The sequence below is a fragment of the Phasianus colchicus genome, chromosome 4 (genome assembly GCF_987193195.1).
Source record: "Phasianus colchicus chromosome 4, bPhaCol1.hap1.1, whole genome shotgun sequence".
In the NCBI taxonomy this organism is placed as follows: Eukaryota; Metazoa; Chordata; class Aves; order Galliformes; family Phasianidae; genus Phasianus; species Phasianus colchicus.
The window spans coordinates 6,834,403-6,854,083 of NC_143439.1; the positions used below are offsets into that span (position 1 = coordinate 6,834,403).

General features: G+C 44.0%; 1 protein-coding gene and 1 long non-coding RNA gene across 16 annotated transcripts in view; one reads left to right on the forward strand and one right to left on the reverse strand.

Moving 5' to 3' along the window:
* LOC149918031 (sodium channel and clathrin linker 1-like) overlaps positions 1-19,681 on the reverse strand; it is a 40,770-nt gene that overhangs the window by 4,186 nt on the left and 16,903 nt on the right. For 2 of the 13 annotated variants that reach the window (XR_016465730.1, XR_016465733.1), the window contains exons 1-17: positions 15,926-16,201; positions 15,366-15,430; positions 14,615-14,667; positions 14,106-14,175; positions 13,901-13,956; positions 13,400-13,532; positions 12,472-12,594; positions 10,148-10,213; positions 8,610-8,677; positions 7,652-7,742; positions 7,368-7,459; positions 7,021-7,198; positions 1,423-2,511; positions 1,277-1,317; positions 912-1,050; positions 475-765; positions 123-247 (exon numbers count right to left, since the gene is read on the reverse strand). Coding sequence is in view for 7 of the 13 variants with exons in the window: in XM_090138501.1 (XP_089994627.1) it covers positions 3,491-3,607; positions 7,021-7,198; positions 7,368-7,459; positions 7,652-7,742; positions 8,610-8,677; positions 10,148-10,213; positions 12,472-12,594; positions 13,400-13,532; positions 13,901-13,956; positions 14,106-14,175; positions 14,615-14,628 (1,008 nt within the window). In the remaining 6 variants the exon portion in view is untranslated. Of the gene's footprint in view, positions 1-122; positions 248-474; positions 766-911; positions 1,051-1,276; positions 1,318-1,422; positions 2,512-3,099; positions 3,608-3,916; positions 5,737-7,020; positions 7,199-7,367; positions 7,460-7,651; positions 7,743-8,609; positions 8,678-10,147; positions 10,214-12,471; positions 12,595-13,399; positions 13,533-13,900; positions 13,957-14,105; positions 14,176-14,316; positions 14,378-14,614; positions 14,668-15,365; positions 15,431-15,925; positions 16,227-16,433; positions 16,618-19,681 lie in introns of those variants that run through there. The other 11 variants (XR_016465732.1, XR_016465731.1, XR_016465735.1 and 8 more) reach the window with 11 other exon arrangements.
* The window catches only part of LOC149918032 (uncharacterized), a 36,736-nt gene continuing 33,341 nt past the window's right edge, over positions 16,287-19,681 (forward strand). For 2 of the 3 annotated variants that reach the window (XR_016465738.1, XR_016465736.1), the window contains exons 1-2: positions 16,313-16,451; positions 17,318-17,507. This is a non-coding gene — a long non-coding RNA (uncharacterized LOC149918032). Of the gene's footprint in view, positions 16,452-17,317; positions 17,508-19,681 lie in introns of all 3 variants that reach the window. The other variant, XR_016465737.1, reaches the window with a different exon arrangement.

Genomic DNA, 19,681 nt, shown 5'->3' on the forward strand with positions numbered 1-19,681 from the left:
ACACCTCTTACACAGACCTGCCACACGCCTTCAGGGCTCACATCCGCATACACCAGCACCCTCCAACTAAAACAACTCGTGTCCTTCCGTGCCGGGATCGGGTGGCAAGGGACACCGCTTACCTCACTCCGTAGACTCGCACCAGCAGGAGCCCTGGGGCGCGGGCGCGACTCGCGCCTCCTTCGTCCCGTCGCCGACGACACCGCCGCTTCCGCGCTCCGGCAGACCCCCGCCGCGCCGCCTCGCCCTGCAACGATGTCAGCCGGTGCCGCTTCCTTACCGCGTATCGCTCGGGAAAGCGCCCGGACGCGACTTCCCGAGCTCCGGCGAGGGGAGCTCCGCGACCTCTGCGCCGCTCTCCCAGCAAAAGCATTTTGACTTCTGGCGGTTAAAGCCTGTGAACGCTGCCTCCGCTGGCGCCCGAACAAGCCCATCCCCGTCAGCTACGCTACTGCTCTTCAGCTATTTACTTACGGTACAGACATTCCCCGTCACAACAACACACGAGGCGACCGGCTTCGTCTCCCCTCGTCGATGCGCCGCGACTCCTCCGTAGAAGCGTCTTCTTATCGTGCGAGTCGCTCGCAGACGTCACCTTGCTGAGGAGGGAAGCACGGCTCAATACCGGCGAGTTCTCTCACGGGAAGAGCAACTCCGCCACCTCGCCCGTCTGTCTCCGCTATAAGGAGCGCGCAGACATCCGCAACAACGTTCCGTTCGCGCAAGCTGCCCCACCGCGTCTCCGTGATGGCGGAGGTCACGCTCCTGAAATTGCAAAAGGGGAGCGGGGGAAAGAAAAAGCCTGTCCTCCCATCCCGCCCTTCTAAAAAGCGGCAGCGCCGCGCTCGTCCCAAACAAAAGGAAGCGGCCGAGCGGCGGCCCTACGCGAGCCCCAGGAAAAAATATCTTACCTAGCGACTCCCAAGCCGCTCACCGCTTCCGCCATCTCACCGGTTCGGGGTGACGAGAGGCTCCGCTGCAGCCTTCAATAGCAGAAACCCGTTTCGGCAGCACCGAAGTCGGAGGAATACGGCCGCATCCCGCTCGCTCCTACCCACGAGAACGGGAGCAACCGACGCGCCCGCTAAAAAGCCCCGGAGGGAAGGGCCGAGAGCGCGCTGCGACTCGGGGAACCGAGCGGCAGCCCCCTCCGAAGACGAGAGGGCTGCCGGGCGGCGATGTTACCCCGACTCCGAGAAGCCGGAGGCGGCGAGCGCCGGGCGGCCTCGCATGGCTCCCGAGCGCCGGCCGCCTCGTCGCTAACAGAACGGCTCACCGGTTCCGGCTGATCTTCGCCGGGAGACATCTCACCGCAGCCTGAAACGAAACAACGCAACAGAGAACATCACACAGAATCCCGAGGGCTCCTTCGAAAAAGCAGCCCCCCGCGGCATAAGGACGGGACGGAGGAAAGAAACTCACGCCAGCTTCCGCAGCCGACGAACCCCGGCGGCTCTCTCGTGGCTCCCGGCGGGGCTTAACAGGCTTCGGGGCGCACCCGGAGAAACGAAACCCACGCCAGCTCCCGCAGCCGACGAACGCCGGCGGCTCTTTCGTGGCTTCCGGCGGTCTCCCGCGGAGCTGAAGAGGCTTCGGGGCGCACCCGGAGGGACGAAACCCACGCCAGCTCCCGCAGCCGACGAACCCCGGCGGCTCTCTCGTGGCTCCCGGCGGCGCTGAAGAGGCTTCGAGGCGCACCCGAAGAAACGAAACCCACGCCAGCTCCCGCAGCCGACGAATGCCGGCGGCTCTTTCGTGGCTCCCGGCAGCCTCCGGCGGGGCTTAAGAGGCTTTGGGGCGGACCCGCCCCGCCCGCGGACGAGGCGCAGCTGTGCCCGCGGTCCCGCGGCAGCTGGGAGTCGTTGCCTCGTTAGCGCCGGCGGGGCTCGGTAGGGCCGGCCGGGGACTCTGACAGTTAGACACGCGGACTCTAGATCTGAATTAGGGACTTAAACCGCTCTTTCCGTTACGGTGTGTTACGCGCTTCTCCTCACCTCGTGGCGGGATTCCCTAACGAGTCCCATAATTGCGCCTAATTCGAACGGATCCCTTGCGCATCTCACGCGACGCCCTTCAGAAGAACGTCCCCAGCCTTAGCGGTTTCCAGAGGCCCCCTGCTGCGTGCCGTCTCCGCTCCGCTTTCCCTCCCCCCTCGTCCAAAAACGTAACTAAGTAACTAACTAAATAAAAAGATTGCTAACCCCGTGTAAAAACTTTGTACCTGACGGAGAAAACGGGACTGAAGGCGGCGCTGGAAATACGGGAGTAGCGATGCGACAAAGGCCCGAACGGACCGGTGACATCGTGTAGGAAATATCCAAATCATTTTCTAGGACGGTATCTCCGATAAAGCAGATTTGATTCGCAATTGCAAGCAGGAGAGCCCGCAGAAAACAGAGTTACATCTTTTATTCCCTATTCCCCGACGCTTCTCTCTTCCTGCCCCGCTTCCTTGTTGGCTGAGTACTTCAGGTTCACAATCTTCTCGACGCTTCACTGAACGTGGAAACACTGGACAAACATAAATTTTTGCTGCAGGAGCGTAAATCCGCAGTTAATTAACTAACTTATTCCACCCCTGATCATTATTTTGCGGATATCCGCTTGTCCTTCTTTCTACAAAGATAAGCTCGGGAGAGAGGCCGGGGAGTATCCCGGCGCCTGCCCTCACACCCCAACCTTCTCACACAGTTCGGCCTCGTGCAGAGGCCCTAACTTCTTCGATGTTTGCTAAATCCGTCTTTCTTTCGCTGAGAGTTTCTTATCCTAACAGAACAGCTCGACAATACGTTTTCTAATCCTTAGCACACTATACTCGCATCGTTTGGAAAATTTAACAACTATTACAGTTTTGCAAGAAAGAATTAATCACATAATTCAGTAATAACGTTTCTAAAACGTGCCGCTAACATACACAGGGTTTTACTTCTGAGATCAACTGTTTCTAAGGGAAAGTTACAGAATACAAATGCGTTACGTTCTCCTTCTTCAAACCAATTGCTACTTTTTAATATCACACGCAGAAACAACGTTCCATTCCCACGATTGGAAGCGGAGCCGACTGGTGTTACGCGTAGGAGAAGCTGCTGCCCGTGAATACTTAACGAGATACTTTTGCAAGTGCTTGATAGCATTTAGCTGTAAAAGGGAAGTCATTAAATCCCTACTCTGCAAGTTAGATATTACAAATCATTTAGCGCGCACTCAGGGAAGTTGGGTTGTCCCGCAAAGAAATAAATACAAAAGATTCAGATGCGTAACAACCGTGTTTTTGAACACGAACTAGGTGGCAACGTGCAGCTTTCAATACGGAGCCCAGAGAAATGACGAGTTGCTAAAATTCAAGGACAACTAAGCGTTCCACCTTTGGAAGCCGCGCTTTTCTCTGCCAACGGCAGGAAAAATGGCATTCACTGACGCTTCCTTTGAGAACAGAACAGAAACGGTCGTGAAAACAAACCCGGTGAAACATTCAGCAATACAACGGTCTCTACGTAACGCACTCGTTTGGCTCCAGTGGCTGACCCGTGTGAAGTTCTTTGGAGGTGAAGTGTGAATTATTGTTTTGGCTGTGGCGCGTTCCTGGGGAAATGCTCCTCTGAGAACTCTGTATTTCACGACGAAAGCAGTTCATTTTTTAGCTTGAATTGTGCATATTTAAAGTAGGCGGCCTTCTTCCTTCTTAGGTGGCACTGAATCAGCAGCCTGGCGTAGTGCTTTGCTACTCGTTAGCCCGATGCTAGCAAACACCACGAGGGAAAACCCAATGCAATGTAAAGCTGTTTGAGTTAGCTCTGCATTACGCAGTACAAAAGGGAACGTAGGCAGTACAGGAATACAGGAATATGCTTGCGTTACCCGAACAGCTTACAAGTTCAGAGCAACTGGCACAACAGAGAAGCAGTCGGGGAATCTTTTTGGTTTTTTTTTTTTTTTTACTCAATAGATTAAGTCAGTTACCTTCCACAAAACTAAAGCTAAAAATTCATAAGCAGCTAAGGAATGCATAGATAAACTCTTTCACGGTGGGTAACAGTGAACCAAACAGCTCTCGAGCATGATAAGATGGTGGGGATTTGTATGGGAACTGCTCAATCACGCCCTGAACTCTGATCGACCACCTGAGGCAAGCAATGAGTCAGCCCTGGGAGCACAGGTGGAGGTAATTCAGCTGCGCTACCAGAAGGCGTGGAGCCTGGCTCCACCTCTCCTAGATCCTATTTAAGTGCTGCCACAGAGGAAGGAGCTCTTTCTAGAGATTCCTCTTTGTGGAGAAGATTGTGAGCCTCCGACATTGGTAAGTATTTTCCATTTATTATTTTCCTGTTGCAATAATTTTACTTAGCCTAGAACTCTATATGCCAATTGATTGTACAGTTATGGAACAAAAGTGCAGTAAGGAACCCTTCTGGGAAAGGATGAAGGAAAGGCACCGCTGTTAAATAGGAGATGCTGGTCTGGAAAGATTGAAAAATGCAATACAGAACTCTCGGTGGAAGAGATGGAAAAACCTTAGATCGCACTAGAGAATAGATGTTAAGTAGATGGATAAAAGGAGAAATACATGGAAAAGGTCACTAGTAGATATGATTTCAGTCTGTAGAAGGTTCTCCAGTCGTGAGAACTGGAGTTCTTCAACTGCTCCCATTCAGTTTGTGCTGTGTTTCTTAAAGTACTCTTAGAATTCTTCTGATCACATTTTGTAAGCTTAGCTTAGGTGCTTTACAATAGTAATGTGAAAAAAAGGAGCGTTATTGTGACAACCTGTTAGTCCCTCATATAATCTCTTAAGAGACCAGAGAGGCCACAGTTTAGTTAACTAATTGCATATATTAAGCTGTGTTTTTTTAATTAATTCATAAAATGCGCACTTTGCAAAATGAAGGATATTTTAGCCAGAACAATAAATGAGCAAGCGTCTGCAAACTCAAAATTTTCCTCCTAGAGCATAACACAAAAGTGTTGTTTATAACAAGACTGTTATTTATCTTCTTTATCTTAAATGTTCACTAACCACCTAAGAGACGTTATTTACACCATAATTTTTATCTGGCCGCTTCTTTCTGTCAAAAATGGTATGAAGAGCACTGTTCTGTGTTCTAACGCATAGCTAATTGAAAATGAGTTTCTTACAGTTAACCAATACCTTTCAAGTGTAAGTTTTTCTCATTAAGTTTTTCTTGTTTTTCAACTCTGGGAAAAAATAGATATCTTTTTACCTTGTGTTCTGCATAAGCAGGCTTTGGGGAAATGCTTGTAAAGGTAAAAATATCTTACTAAGAAAAAGGACCTAACAAGTTCAAAGGTAGCCAGCGAGAGCTGGAGGACGTAAAGCATAATTTCTAATTCCCATGTTGAACACAGCCTAATAGGTGAAGAGAGTTCTTGGAAATAAGAGCATAAAGCAAATGAGATGCAGAAGACTAACAACAGATATGAAAAGGAAGTGGCATGCCAGAAAGATGCCAGAGAGTATCGTAAATGCTATAAATGTATAAGAAGAATGTCTGTAACAGACAATAATCCTCTTTTGTGTAACCAGAGGAATCGCACCAATTGCATGGCAGTGCGTTAACAACCGGAACCCCAGAGTTTTGTCAACATTTTGATCCCTTCCAGAAACAGATCAGATGGTAGCAGGAACTCTTTGAAGTTTCAGACCCTCCTTCCAGACAGGGTCTTCCTCCTTTGTCACAGAAATGAAATCAGCACTAACAAAAAAGACGGCGCTAACTCCTGTATTGCAAAGGGATGAAGTTAATTAAGATAATAAGGCCGTTGCTCACGTTTGAAAAGCGACTTTGGGCTAAAAGAGAATGTTTATCTCCTTACCTGCTCAAGATGCTAGCCTGAGCAGAATAATTCTAAGATTCCTTATTTGTTCCCACGGGCATTAAATAATCTAGACTTAATTTACTGTTGGCTAAAGTCTGCTAGGCACATTGAAGCTCTGTCTTTCCAGCAAACAGAATTCATTAGATTGCTGGAAGCCTGATTACAGCTGAAGCTTAACATGAAAACACGCAAGTGTCCACCAGTCCCTGCACGCTGTCTCCTATAGGGGCAAAGAGTAGATACTTTGGAGAAATGAAGAAATGGGAGAAAGGGAGACTTTTTTTATGTGTATGTGAATCGATACCTTTCAAACCTGCTGGATGAGACCCTGCCTTTAGGAAGTTTTGGTGGATTTTTCCATTTTTGATTGTTTTTCTATCTACGCTTTTGGCACAAGCATTATCCCCTAACAGTTTAATCAAATATTGTTTAGAACCTTTTATTACATTTATTTCTCGTATGTGTCACGTTGACTCCTGCACTTCTCTAGCTCTCCTGTCTCACGTGAAACGTGCCAATCAAAACTGCACGTTAAGGTACACTGTGTTTTTTTGTTTTTTAAATATCCCTATTTTATTAAACATTATTAATTTTATTAAATACCACTGAGGATCGCATGAGTGTAATCATAGGACCACGTTATTACTGTCAAACAGTAAGCTCAGCAGCCAGTACAGCACATTTGAGTTTCATCCCCCCATCTAGCGCACACACTCAAATCCTCTGGAGGGTTTCTTTGTTTTTTCCTGATTGTAGGTTTTGCTGACTTACTACACAATAAATTTTTCAGAATTCCTTAGGATAACAAGAAGGTGAACACAAAGCTCACTCTCTTGGACCTGTCTTATCGTTTATAAAAAAAAGTCTCTCTAGTTTCAACTTTCCTTTCCTAACCACTACTAAGTCATAAATTCATAACAGGGTCTTTGTTTTTATTCTGACAGCCCGATTTGTTTTTAAATATTCAATAACATTTATGTATTTAAGTATGACAAAACTAAGTGATGTGTGGTCAGATCATAAGTTTGCTCTCTTCTGCATTACTCATTTTAGTACAACAGAAATGAAAGACATTTGGGTTGTGTATGTGTGTATACCTCCACATATATACATAAATGGGCACTTCATAACTGCAGGTGATGAAAGTTTTCTAACATCTAAGAAACGCCTTCACTCGTGACTTACCTGACTTTTTTGTAGGTTTGCTTCTTCTAACAGCTGTATGCAATCTTGGACTTTTGCAACTGCTTCATACTTTTCCCTTTCTAAATCAGCACACTTTGTCTGAAGCGTTCTGATTTGTTTCTCCAGGGCTGTTCTTTCTGTCCTCATTTGTTCGGCATCTTGGACAGTAACATGTAATCTAAAACAAATGAGTAATTTTACTCATTTAACAATACAAAGCTTAATTAAAGAACTGTACTTCTTTCAAACTAAGCTCACAGAAAGTAAGTTGCCAGAACTGTGTTCCCGTTTGGCTTTTTTTTTTTTTGTACATATCCCATCAGTAACATCCAACAACATGTCCTTACCTTGATTCTAATTGTTTTACGCTAGACTGCACTTGTTGCAGGAGTTTGTCAGATGCTGCTTCTCTTTGCTGGGCAGATACCACATCTTCTTCCTAGAAAGAACACACGTGTTTTCCAGGCAACATCTGAGTTTCATTTATAAAAACAAAGATATATAAAATAAACTAAATCTAATACAATATAAATTAAATCAGAGAACAACTGGAGATTAATTTAACGCTTAACATTAGATAACTGTATAGTCATTCAGTTGCAACAGAAAATTACCCCTTTCTCTAGAATACCTTTCTCTCCAATTGGCCTTGAAGTGTCTTTGTCAATCTGATCATTTCATCAACTTTAGCACTCGCTGTCCACCTATCTATTTTAGCTTGCCTACGTAGAGAAAACAGACTGTGAATTACACTTTAATTCTCACAGAGGAAAAATCATACTCTTGCAGCTTTGTTGAAAGGGCTGTGAAGGGCAGTCAGATTTCATACAACTTCTTTCATACAGTGCAAGAAGTTTTCCTCTTATCATGTGGAACAATGAGCCAGAGACGCTGCATTAATTATAACCTGTTTATGTGGAATGAATATTTGGGAGGACGAGGCAATCAGCAACTTAAAGTGCTCCAATCGTGTAAATACAGGTGGCCTCAGATATTTAAGAGTAATCTTTTTCAGAATTTGGTTTCACTTTTTAAAGCAATTTGTACTAGGAATTACAAATCGTTAACCATTTCTCAAGAATTAATTGATATGCATTGTAATCTAAAAAGGCTCATCAAGAGCAGAAACAGAAAAGGAAAGAAGTTAATGTACCAGACCTTCTCCACAGTACAAAAAATCCATTGAAACAAGCACACTCCTCCTCTGTCTTGGGAACAAAAAGACTGGGTTTAACCCAATTATCCAGGCTTTGTGTTAGGGCAAATTTAAAGACCAGTGAGTATATGATAAAGTTGAAAAACAGCAAACAAATTAATGCAAACTGGAGCACAACTAAGTCATGAAGAAAACTGGAGAACATTTATTACTTTTAAAAATAAACTAACAGGGACTAGAAATAACTAGTGATATTGTACTTTTCCACTACTGATGCACATTTATAGCAAGCCATTAAGAAGCCATTAACTGAAACCGTTTCAACCATTGCCGTCAAGACAGTTTGCAAGACAAAAGAGGCTTATGATAGAAGCTTAAGTTAGGAAAGCCTAGAGAGAAGATCTTTGTCTTTTTTAAATTGCCTGGTTTATACCTCAGTTGTTTCTGTAGCTGCTCTAGTTCCACGTTCTGTTCGGCTACATTTTTCAGAAACTGATTGCTCTGCAAAACAAGGAGAGATTTGTAGAGTTTTTTTTCTTGCTTTCATTTTACTAAAAAAAAATCAAAAATTCACTCGCACACGGAATGTCATGAGATTTTTCTGCAGATTTCCACAGCTTATTTCAGTTTTCATTACCTTAAATACTTTTACTTGAGGTGAGCACTGTCACCTCTTTACTAGATTTCATTTCCAGAACATTTCTAAGTGTGCTGAAAACTTTAAACCTCAACACAGCCAGGGAACACAGTTGTTTTTGCCCTGATAAAAAAAAAAAACAACCTGACAGCAATCTTGCCCTCCACTTCTCACTTTTCAGTTTTTTAGTTCAAGAAAGGACACCTTTGTTCCATGACATCTTTACATCTCTGGCAACAGACCTTGTCAAACGCTTTGGAGAATGCAGACAAATGGACAGCCTCTATCTTAACGCTGTCTCTGTCAAAGAATACAGCTATCTCACTTTTCTGCCCACGGTTTCTTTCCCGTATCATGATTTTAAGCATCCAGTCATTCTGTTTCTTGATACCTCTTGCTTTGTTTATACATAGCAGATTAGCATGCAACTTCTAAATCAAAACGACTGTTCTGAAAGCTCGTGGTATTTTCTTGAGATTGCTTTCTGACAGCAATCCCTCAGTTCTAACTGTAGCTATGCTGAAAGAACAGTTGATTGAGGTTACTGACTACAAACGGTAGAAATCCCTCTCTCTAAGTGCATTATTTGGCTATTATTAGAGCTAATGAAATAGCTTGTAAATGGAACTGCTTGCAAGATACAGAGGGTTGGGGTTTTTTGTTGGTTTTTTTTTCCTCCTTACTTTGCACACTGACAGCATCCAGGACAAACACGGTTTAAAAAAAATAATCACACAAGAAGTATGTCTTACAGAGAGGAAGTTGCTCAGCTAGCAACTTAAGTCTTTTGCCTCCTATTTTTCTACGGTATCAAAACTGTGTCACTCCTGGAAGTCCGGGGCTAAAGCTCAATTTCAGTCTATACAATTAAAGATTCTGACAAGGCAAAAATCCCTCAAAGGATCAGCTCTGAAAATGCTGGTGTTTCTAGGAAACTTGCTAACGTGTGGCAGAGCTAGCCTTGGTAAAACATTATTTAATTTCTTCCCTATTGAAGATGGTTTTTGAATGTTTGACTGAAATACCACATGCAAGAATTCTGAGCCTAAGTGGCTTCTTATAAAAAAAAAAAAAAAAAAGAAAAAGGAGTTGCTATAATATCAAGAGCTAACCTCTGAACCACCAAGACTTAAGTGTTTTGTCTTCAGGAAGGGAGCCATTGCTTCTTGATTTTTGACTGGTTGCTAGACAGCTTTACAAATCTGAGTGATGCAAGTTCTTTTCCAATTAGATAAGCTGGAAGGATATTTATCTTTTGGTTTGTACCTTAATGATCCAATTTAATTTAAAAATAAACAAACAAAACACTAGGTCATTGCTTAGGTTTTACTTACCAATTCTGTTTTCTCATTGGCTGCATGCAGGTGTGAAGTAAGCTGGTGAAAGTTAGCCAGTTGATCCTAAGAAGTAGAATTCAGCTTCTTAGAATCATTAGCAACAAACAACATTTAGTTATCACATTCATAGTCAACTGAAAACATTTTCAAAGAATTAATGTATGATGCAGGAAATCCAACAAGCTTTTTAAAGTTTTAATTAGATTACTTCTGTCTTTTGGCCTGATAATCTGGTAAATCAGATTTACTAATGCAAAACGTATCTGGATTTCATTCAGTTACAAATTTCCAAAACGCGTGCAATTAATACCAAAATACAAAAGTAGAGCCTCGGAGCCACACAGATTATGGTGGTGCTGCACGTTTTTTTGCTAACACAGGAGCAGAAATGCATCCACTAAGAATTAAAAACGTGTCTGCCTGTGTGAAGAGGCTTTATTTGCTCCTTGCCTTATGAACACCTACTGTCCATACAGAAAACTGTACTTAAACTCTAGCCCTGTCTTTGTAGGGAAACTTGAATAACGAAACAAAATAGTCATCAGCAGCACACTAAGCATCTTCAAAGCATAGCCAAGAGTTAAGTCCCTCAGCTGGAATATATACTAATTGTGTTTCATGGTCAAATGCATGCAAGCAACCTATTCCAGCGACTAACTTCACTGTAGAGGTTGGACTGCATAAAGAAGATCTCATAGCTCATCTTTGCTTTCTGGTAGATTGTGATTCTACTCAGTCTACCTCTGATAGCTGTTTCCTGCTCCTCTGGTAAAAGCAAAATGTAAAACACAGCTGATTCAGCTGAAAAGCCTACGGCAGACATGAAGTGCTTTTAGGAATAAAAGGCTGCTCAATCTCATTCTTGAGAAAATGGCATTAAAATCCACTAAGAATTTAGTCATCAGAAGTGGACTCTTACAGCCCCTTAACTCTTCGACAGCTACGACTTACCAGTGAACAACAGTGAAAAAATCCAGTAACAGAAACAGGAAGTTGGAACAACAAAGAAACTCCTCACAACTAAGTCCTCATAACTGTTATTTGAAACAACCATAAAACTTGAGAGAACACAGCAGCTGTAGAAAGGAACGTATTTATTGCTTAGATGGACTAAAAAAAATCAGTAACAAATTCCTGCTACATAGGTGAGCAATAATTGCACCCACAAGTCTAACGTACTTGAAAATGGAATGCAGTTTTCATAGATGTTTGAATATAGCTGTAGTGAGCTACGCGTACACGTGAGCTTTATGAATTCTTTGAATACTGCGCACTCTTTACAGCTCAGAGCAAAACAGCTTCTTACAGCCTAATTTATCTTTCTGAAAGAAGATTTCCTGAAACATAACCAGTTAACTTAGCAAGCTCAGACACTAACAAATAGCTTAAAGGCTTCCCGAGAAGCAGCTGAAGAAACAGAATGCTAAACACTAACATTAGAGTATTAGCAACCTTCATTTTTCAGCTGTTTATTCAGCTTCTCTGTTGAATGACCAAAGGCAAGTGAAACTACTTATGTTTGAATTGAACAACAGTAGGATGATTATTTATATTTGTCTATCTCGTGTACTTCTCTACACGCACCAAAACTCACAGTGCACTCCCTGAGTTACTGCCCACGTATTTGAAATAAACTTTCCAACCCCAACTGTGCATTTAACTGTTGAATCACTGACTATATCTGACCACTCAACTTTTGGTAACAACTATTACAGAAAACAATCAACAACGGGACCAGAGGAGGACCACGAAGGTGATCAGAGGACTGGAGAACAACCTCTCCTGTGAAGACGGGCTGAAGGAGCTGGGCTTGCTCAGACTGGAGCAGAGAAGGCTGCGGGGAGACCACATTACGGCCTTTCCAGTGTTTAAAATGAGCTTGTAGACATGAGGGAAGTCAACTTTTTACATGGGTAAATAAGCAATAGGAAAAGGGGAAATGGATTTAAACTCAAGGAGGGAAGATTTAGAGGAGAATGTCAGGGGACGCTTTTCACTGAGAGAGTGGTGAAGTGCTGGAGCAGGCTGCTGCCCAGAGAGGCTGTGGGTGCCCCGTCCCTGGAGGAGTTCAAGGCCAGGTTGGATGAGCCCTAGGCAGCCTGGCCTAGTACCTGACCTAGTGGTTGGCAACCCTGCCTGTGGCAGAGGGTTGGAACACAATGATCCCTCAGGTCCATTCCAACCCAATTCATCCTATGATTTTATGATGATTCTATGATACTGGTAGAACCGCTGCACTTCAGTTTGGCTACATACAGATGCAAAATCTCTGCAGTATATGAAGGCATTCCAAAATTAACAAAAATGTAAATGAAAGTTACTTGCTGTTTTAGTCTTTCGGCCATGTGAATCTGCGTTTGAGTCATGTGTTCCTGGTACTGCTGCTGGAGTTGATCAAGCTCCTGTGACACAGTCTGCCACAGCTCTATTGCTTGCTCTTTTTCCTAAAAAGTTAAAGAATAAAGGTCTCTAAGATATTTACAGTACATTTCTATTGAAATGCTTTTTAAAAATTATTATTATTATTATTATTCTCTGCACGCATTACAACCACACAAAACACCAAACTCAGAGGCAAAAAAACCCAGATGTTTATAAGATCACATTCCATCTAGACAAGAGCTGCGAGTTCTGCACTATTTTAATAGCTCTTACCAAAAGTAAAACTCCACTCACGTTCTGAAACTGTCAAACTCTTGCAATTATTTACTTTGGGACTGCAGTACATATAATAGTCAAATACCAAAATTCAGGAGTCAATTTAACCTCAGCTTAGTCCACTGCAAAAGAACCGAAATATCTTTGTAATATATTCAGGCCATTTGGCCGATCTATTCAGATCTAGCTGTTACTTTCTGTATTCCACATATACTTGCCCCCCATTTCACATTACACTTTAATAATAATAATAAAAAGACAGCCTACGCCAATTACTTCAATCCAACAAAATATTTGATTCATGTTCTGGACAGAAATTCAACAAGGTAAAATTAGAGGCACAAATGAACATAAAAACTTCCTACTTGTATGAAACTAGAGAGGAACTTGCTTCAGGTTTTGAAGTTGAAAATTTAAGTATGGGTGCACTTGAGGTTGTTTTGTTTTCTTTTTTAAAGCTAATCAGGAAGGCCTCAAAGTACAGTCAAGGAACTGTTATAAACAAATACTGAACCAAGAAATAAACTATCCTTCCCTAATCTGCCGAGGTGCAGAAGAAACAGAAGAGTACAAGTGTTTCATCTCACACACTTGATTAGTCAGTCGTAGTTGTTCCTGAAGGTTTCTCAGTATTTCTTCATCTGCAGGAACAGCAGTTCCCAGAGGCATAAAAGGAAGAGCATCCAGCTGCATCTCAAGATCCTCTTTCAACTCTGAATGCAGCCTGAAATTCAAAGGAATAAGTTCAGCACAATATTTATTTAATACAATGCTTTTAAATTAACTGAAGTACTGTACCTTTGATTTGTATGTACCATATGCACCTGGCTCACATTTAAATCTATTGAGCAAGATACGTTCTATAAAAAGGGTTAGAAATTAATACCGAGTTCTTTTGCAGAGATATGGCTAAGCCTCCTAAATTTGGTGCTGTAACCTATATTAAGCGCTTAGAGTAACATTAAGCACGTGAGTATGAAATCTTCAACTATTAAGCAGATTCAAATATTTCCAAGTCTTAGGAAAAAGAGACAGAAAGAAAGAAAAAACACACAAGAAAATAGCAGCAGTAGGTAAAGTGCACTTATTTACCTTCTGTTTTCTGTGGTGACTTGTTCAAACTTCTGTCTCATCTCACTCATCTGCACCTAATAAGAAAACATCTAAGTGGCAAGCTGTGGCAATTCATTTTTTCAATAAGCAACACTGAAATATTGACAATGTTAATTCAGCACAATACCATTGATGAAATTAAGACTTCGTTTTGCAAGAAGAGTCGCAGATCCCAGAAACATACCTGATAAATCTGCAGCTGCTCCCTCATTTCTTCCAAGCATTTTTCATACTCTACACTTTTGGTTCTCAAGCTGAAACATGGAAAAACATGCTTAGAACCCATCTGTAAGCGCTGACACATCGTTCTGATAATTAACCAGCTTCACTGAACTCATGATCTGGAGAACAGAACAAAACTGTCGCTTCTCTTTACTTCCAAACCCAACACTCACCACCATCAAGTGAGCAACTTTCATTACTGCCTTTGAAGTATGATCATTAACCACGGACTTCCTGTGTAACAGAAGCAGAACATGCTTTCTAGATGAGCTTTAATACATTTGTATTTCATACCTAGACCAAAATCCAGAAAGATTAGAAACCAGGCTTTCTTACTGCTTTCAGTACAACAGTACAGTTACCTATTTGAGGATGTAAAAAATCAAATAAACAAACACAGTTCTACTCATGCACTTATTTGTTTTTCAAGTCCTTCTGAAGTAGTATTCCCACTCATTTGGAATCACTTACCTTTGGTCCATCATCCTGGATCTGGATATGCCGTCACCTCCGGCGACACTTTTCTGTAATTGATTATTTTATATTTTAGTACTTGTACATGACTGCACATGGGTTACTGTGGTTTGTTTTTATTCTGATGCATGCAAAACAAAGCAGTTTATTCTGTCTATACTGAAAAGAATATGCAGGCTCCCCAGCAATCATTTTCAGGTTGATATTACACTCCTTGAACATTGGCCAGATTTGAAAAAATTTTCATTGCTTTTTTTCCTGGAGATGCTTTGATATAAAGCATAACTGCATCAAGTGAGCAATTGGCTCTTTCTTAACACAACCATTTCAAGTCTGTGCAAGAGCCACATTCACTTCTGTGCACGTGAGCCCCACGGTGGTGCCGATGCCCCAGCTTTTGCACAGACTTCAGACAGGTTTATGCTATTCACCACAAAATGTTATCTCCCCGAGAGATCAAAGGAAAAAAATCCATAGAAGTTAGAAAACTTACTTTGGAGAAACCAAGCGTTCTCCCACATATGACCAATTTTTGAAAACACTCCAAGAAAAAACACAACCAAGCAGAATTTGCTTTTTAAACAGCCTTATTTTGCTGCTGCTTGGAAAAACTATAAGTAACTCTACAGCTCAGCGACGGACTCGAAGCCAGGCAAGACCACACTGAAACAGACTGTTCTACGTATACGAAGATGCATGCCTTAAATTATATTTATTGCTACCCACTTTCATTCCTCAGTTTACATACCTCGGCAGCACTACTCAAAATCTCATCTGCTTCATCCTGCTCAAATGCAACATCTAGCTTCTGATCTGAAAAATGCAATTACATAATTCTGTAATACAAGTTAGAGGATCATGAACCGTGAGCTAGATGAAGCCGGCTGGCAGTCAGAAAGATGCACATTTGCTCTGAGCGCCATTTAGAGGCGCGTGATTATGAAATACGCAACTATCTACAAGAGTAACGTAATTATACAAAAGTAACGACACGTTCGCTCAGAGGGCAGTGAGGCGCTGGCGCAGCTGCCCCGAGAAGCTGTGCTTGCTGCCCCATCCCCGGGTGCGCTCCAGGCCAGGCGGGATGGGGCCCTGGGCAGCTGAGCTGCGGGGCAGCCCTGCCTACAGCACGACGTAGGGGCTGGGCGGGCTCTCAGCTCCCTTCCAACGCGAGCCGTTCCGCGATTCTACGGCAACACATCAACTCCCCGCTTATTGCGCGCGCGCGCGCTACAAGGAAAGGTTTTCTTCGACGGCGTTTTGCCGTCAAAGACGCGCTCGGTTGAAGCTCCGGTTGAAGCTGCCCACCCCCACGAGGGCCGGGAGCAGCCCCGAGGCCGCCCGCCCGGCTCCCCCCCGCAGCCGAGCTCCGCGGCCGTGCCGTCACGCCACAGCTCCGCCGCCCTCCCGCTCCGACAAAGATCCCGGGCGGGCAGAGAGCGACCGCTCCTCTCGCCCACCCCTCCTTCCCCCCGAAGGAAAGCGACGGGCACGGCGGGGCGGTAACCGCAGCCTTCCTTCCTCGCCGCACCGCCACGCGACCGGGAAACGGTCGGCACCGGCTCCTCCTCCAACGGGCGGCCGAGCGCGGCGCCCGGCGCCGGTCACGCGGCGGGAGGAGGGCGGAGCCGTGCCGGGTTTAAAGCCTCCGGGCGGCGCCGTGGCCGGCTTCGTCGGGCGGCGCTGCGGCGAGCGGCTGGCGGCGCGGGGCGGTCGTCGTTAACTCCTCCGCGGGAGCTGCGGGCTTGGGGTCGCAGGTACGGCTGAGGAAGCGCGCGCCCGTGCGGGTGCTGACGCTGCCCGGCCCTTCTTGTACCTGCGGCGTTGAGGGCAGGTGAGAGGGCTTCTCTTGCGGTTGTAAACGGCTCCTTCGCTCCGCACGGTTGCTGCGCGCAGCCTAACGCGAACCATCGCGGCTCCCCCCCGGGCTGCTGCTAACGGGGAGCCCTCGCCTCCTCCGCTGTGTCAGTCAAGCAGTGTTTTTAGACCAGCTTCTTCATTTTCTGCCTCGAGAATGATGCTAAAACGCTGAGGTACCGCCTCTCTTCATACGCTGACCGTTTTCCCTACAGAAGCATCTACTTCTGTAAGCTTGCTGCTTGAGTTGCAGGGGGTGTTAACGATAGTCGAGGCTTCCGTGGTTTCCAAAGCTATCTATCCACGGTGTCTCGTAGCACATCTGAAATGGGTCCTGCGTATCATAGAGAAGAAAATGTGGACATGAAAGCTTAATTAGTTTTCACTTGATTTACGTGTTACCTTGTCGGAACTGCTAGTCCAATATTTGCCTTCACCTTTTTACTGGATGTCTTAAGCCAACTGATGACTTAATGTATTGCTTTAAATCTTCATCATGCCTCCCACATCACCGTCTTGGGTTCTTATATCCATTTATCTCATCTTTCTCACTGTTTTGCCAGCAAACAGCTTGGACTGGATGATCTCCAGAGGTCCTTTCCAATCTCAATGATTCTGTGAAATAATGCCTTTAGAGCAGTGACTTGTTCCAGTGTCCGTCTTTCTTTGTTCCTAAATAGGACTGAGAAGAATCAGTTGACTCTTTCTGCTTATGTCTGGGAGCTTTATGCTTATCACCTACTTAACTGCGAGACTTTTCTTCTTAGCCAGACAGTGAAGTTGGTGTTGGAGCGGTATGGGTGTGCTTTGACAGGAACTTCTTTTCTTATTTATCTTATGCAGAACATTAAGATGGAGTTAAGAATTGAGCACACATGGGATGGTTTACCTGTGAGCCGTGACCCGGTAACAATTGCTCTTAAGTCGTATGATGCAGGGCTGCTGATGCAAGTCAGTGCTCCCTTCTTCAATGATCCTCCAGCACCGCTCGGAGCGCCAGGGAAACCCTTTAGAGAACTGTGGGACTATGAAGGTAAGTGCAACTTCCGCTGCAAGTATCTGATTTGCGAAGTCACTGACGTTTATATGCGGTTAATCTACCTGGTCTTTATTTAAGATTCTCTGGTTATTTTCTAAAACTTGTTCTAATTTGACAGCTTCATCCTGAGCACTCTGGAAAAGGCTGCTGGCAAAAAAGCTTGCTTGTAACCACCACCACGGTTAAGAAAGCTCCTTAAGTAACATGAACATCACGCTGTATTCAACTATAAAGTTGAATCAAGAGAGAGACTCTAGTTTTCATCACACAATCGACAGTAAAATGAACGGTCAATAAATAGAACTGTGCTGTTGTCTTCACGTTGATAGGATTTAAAAAAGCTCTCAAGTTGGGATTACAGCACAGCTCTTGAATTAGAAAGCATCAGTAGCATGTACACAGTTAGTCAAACTCAGGGACGACACAGGCCAAAAACCGTTGTGAAAACAATTGATTGTGAAAGTCTTGGAATATAACAAAACTGACAACTAGTATAAAATACTGACAGCTTGCTTCTACAACTTAGAAAGAGACATTTTTCTTGAGCAGCAGAAGTGAACGGTATCTACAGTTTGAACTTTGTCCGTAAGTATAACTCACTTAAGAAGCTGTGAATGCAATTTATGTTTCTTGTTTTAATGCTCATGACCTGCAGAATTCCATATATCCATTCTATAGCAAACATTAGCACCTAAATTAGAGTAGATTCGAGCATTGTACTATACCTTAGGGAGCATTAGGTAAAATGTCCACTAACTGAAGACACTGTGCAAGAAGAAGGAGGTCAGAAGGAAAGTGAGCCCCAGTAGGAAGTGATGAGGGAAACTGTAGTGCCAGCCTTGAAGCTTAATGGGTACTGTGCTTCTTAGCTTCACATGCTGTGAATAACCAGCAATAAGACAGAAAGGCTGACAACAACCATGGACAGAACCAGGAGAGAACCCAGCATGCTGCCCACTCAATTAAGGTTTTTTTATTCTACAAGCTCGAATTGCTGCTTTCTTAAAGCTCCGACCCAACTATACAGGCAGTAAAGAAGGAAATGAATTATTAAAAGCTCCTTTGCGGATGAAGGAGCAGTGGCATATTATTTCCTGCCTACTTAAGCACATATGGGACACAGACAATTTTCTAGGTCTGAGAGAAGTGAGCTAGAAAAAGGAATCTGCCACCTGGTGGCTGCAATTTATTTTATACCACTTCTGTACATACCCTAAAAGATGACTGTTGGCTAGACTGTGCCTTTCCCACGCTACCAAAACAAGGCTACAGTGCAGACAGCTCAGTCCCATAAGCCAGTGATTCCAGTAAGGAGAAAGCATAGGGTTTGCCTGTGGAGGTCGAGGGATCATCTTCCCAGCACAGGAACACAGCAGAGCCAGTATCTGTATCAGGTATCTGTATATTGCTGATGCCTGTTTCCTTCAGCATTCCCAGTCAGCTGAAAGGCCAGGTGTACAGAATAGGAGGGAGAGAATGACGACTATTTGCTTGCATTTCTGATAATAAGGTACTGCTGAGATTCTTAACAAGAAGTCCAGTTCTGCACGTATGAATTTTTAAAGGTGAACAATACCATGACAGAGTTCTCTCCTGCATGTTCACGAGCAGCTTGTTAATACTGAAGTTTCTTTCTCGCTGCATGTCTAGTATCATCTAACACAAGCAGAAAACCATCTATCTGGAAGCACCTCCTGCATTTGCTTGGCTTCTCCCCTCACGAAGTAGTGAGCAGACATCCCCAAAAATCAACAAACAACTGTAAACTGTTCCGGAAAGCCTTCATACATCCCTTTCCCTCAGCAGCTCCTCCACTGGAAGCTGAAACAATACTGCAGAGAAGCATTCACTCTCAGGATGGTTTCAGCTTTCATCCCTCTGCTTTTTCAATCAGAACACCAAGGTAGAAATCCTAATTAGCAATCTGAAAGCATTGCACAGGCAAAGAATACTTGCATTTGCTACCGTGTTTGTAATATTTGCACTCTGTTCTGGTGGCTCATGATTACAAAAAGGAGAAGGAGATTTGAGTCTGCCTTTCAAGCCTCGTGGCAGCGAAAGGAGGGCTGTTATCAGAAAGCTACTCATTTTCTATATGCTGTGTGCTACTTGCTGCCCCTGTGCAATACAACACGGCTGCCAGATTTAATAACCACATCAGCCTGCTT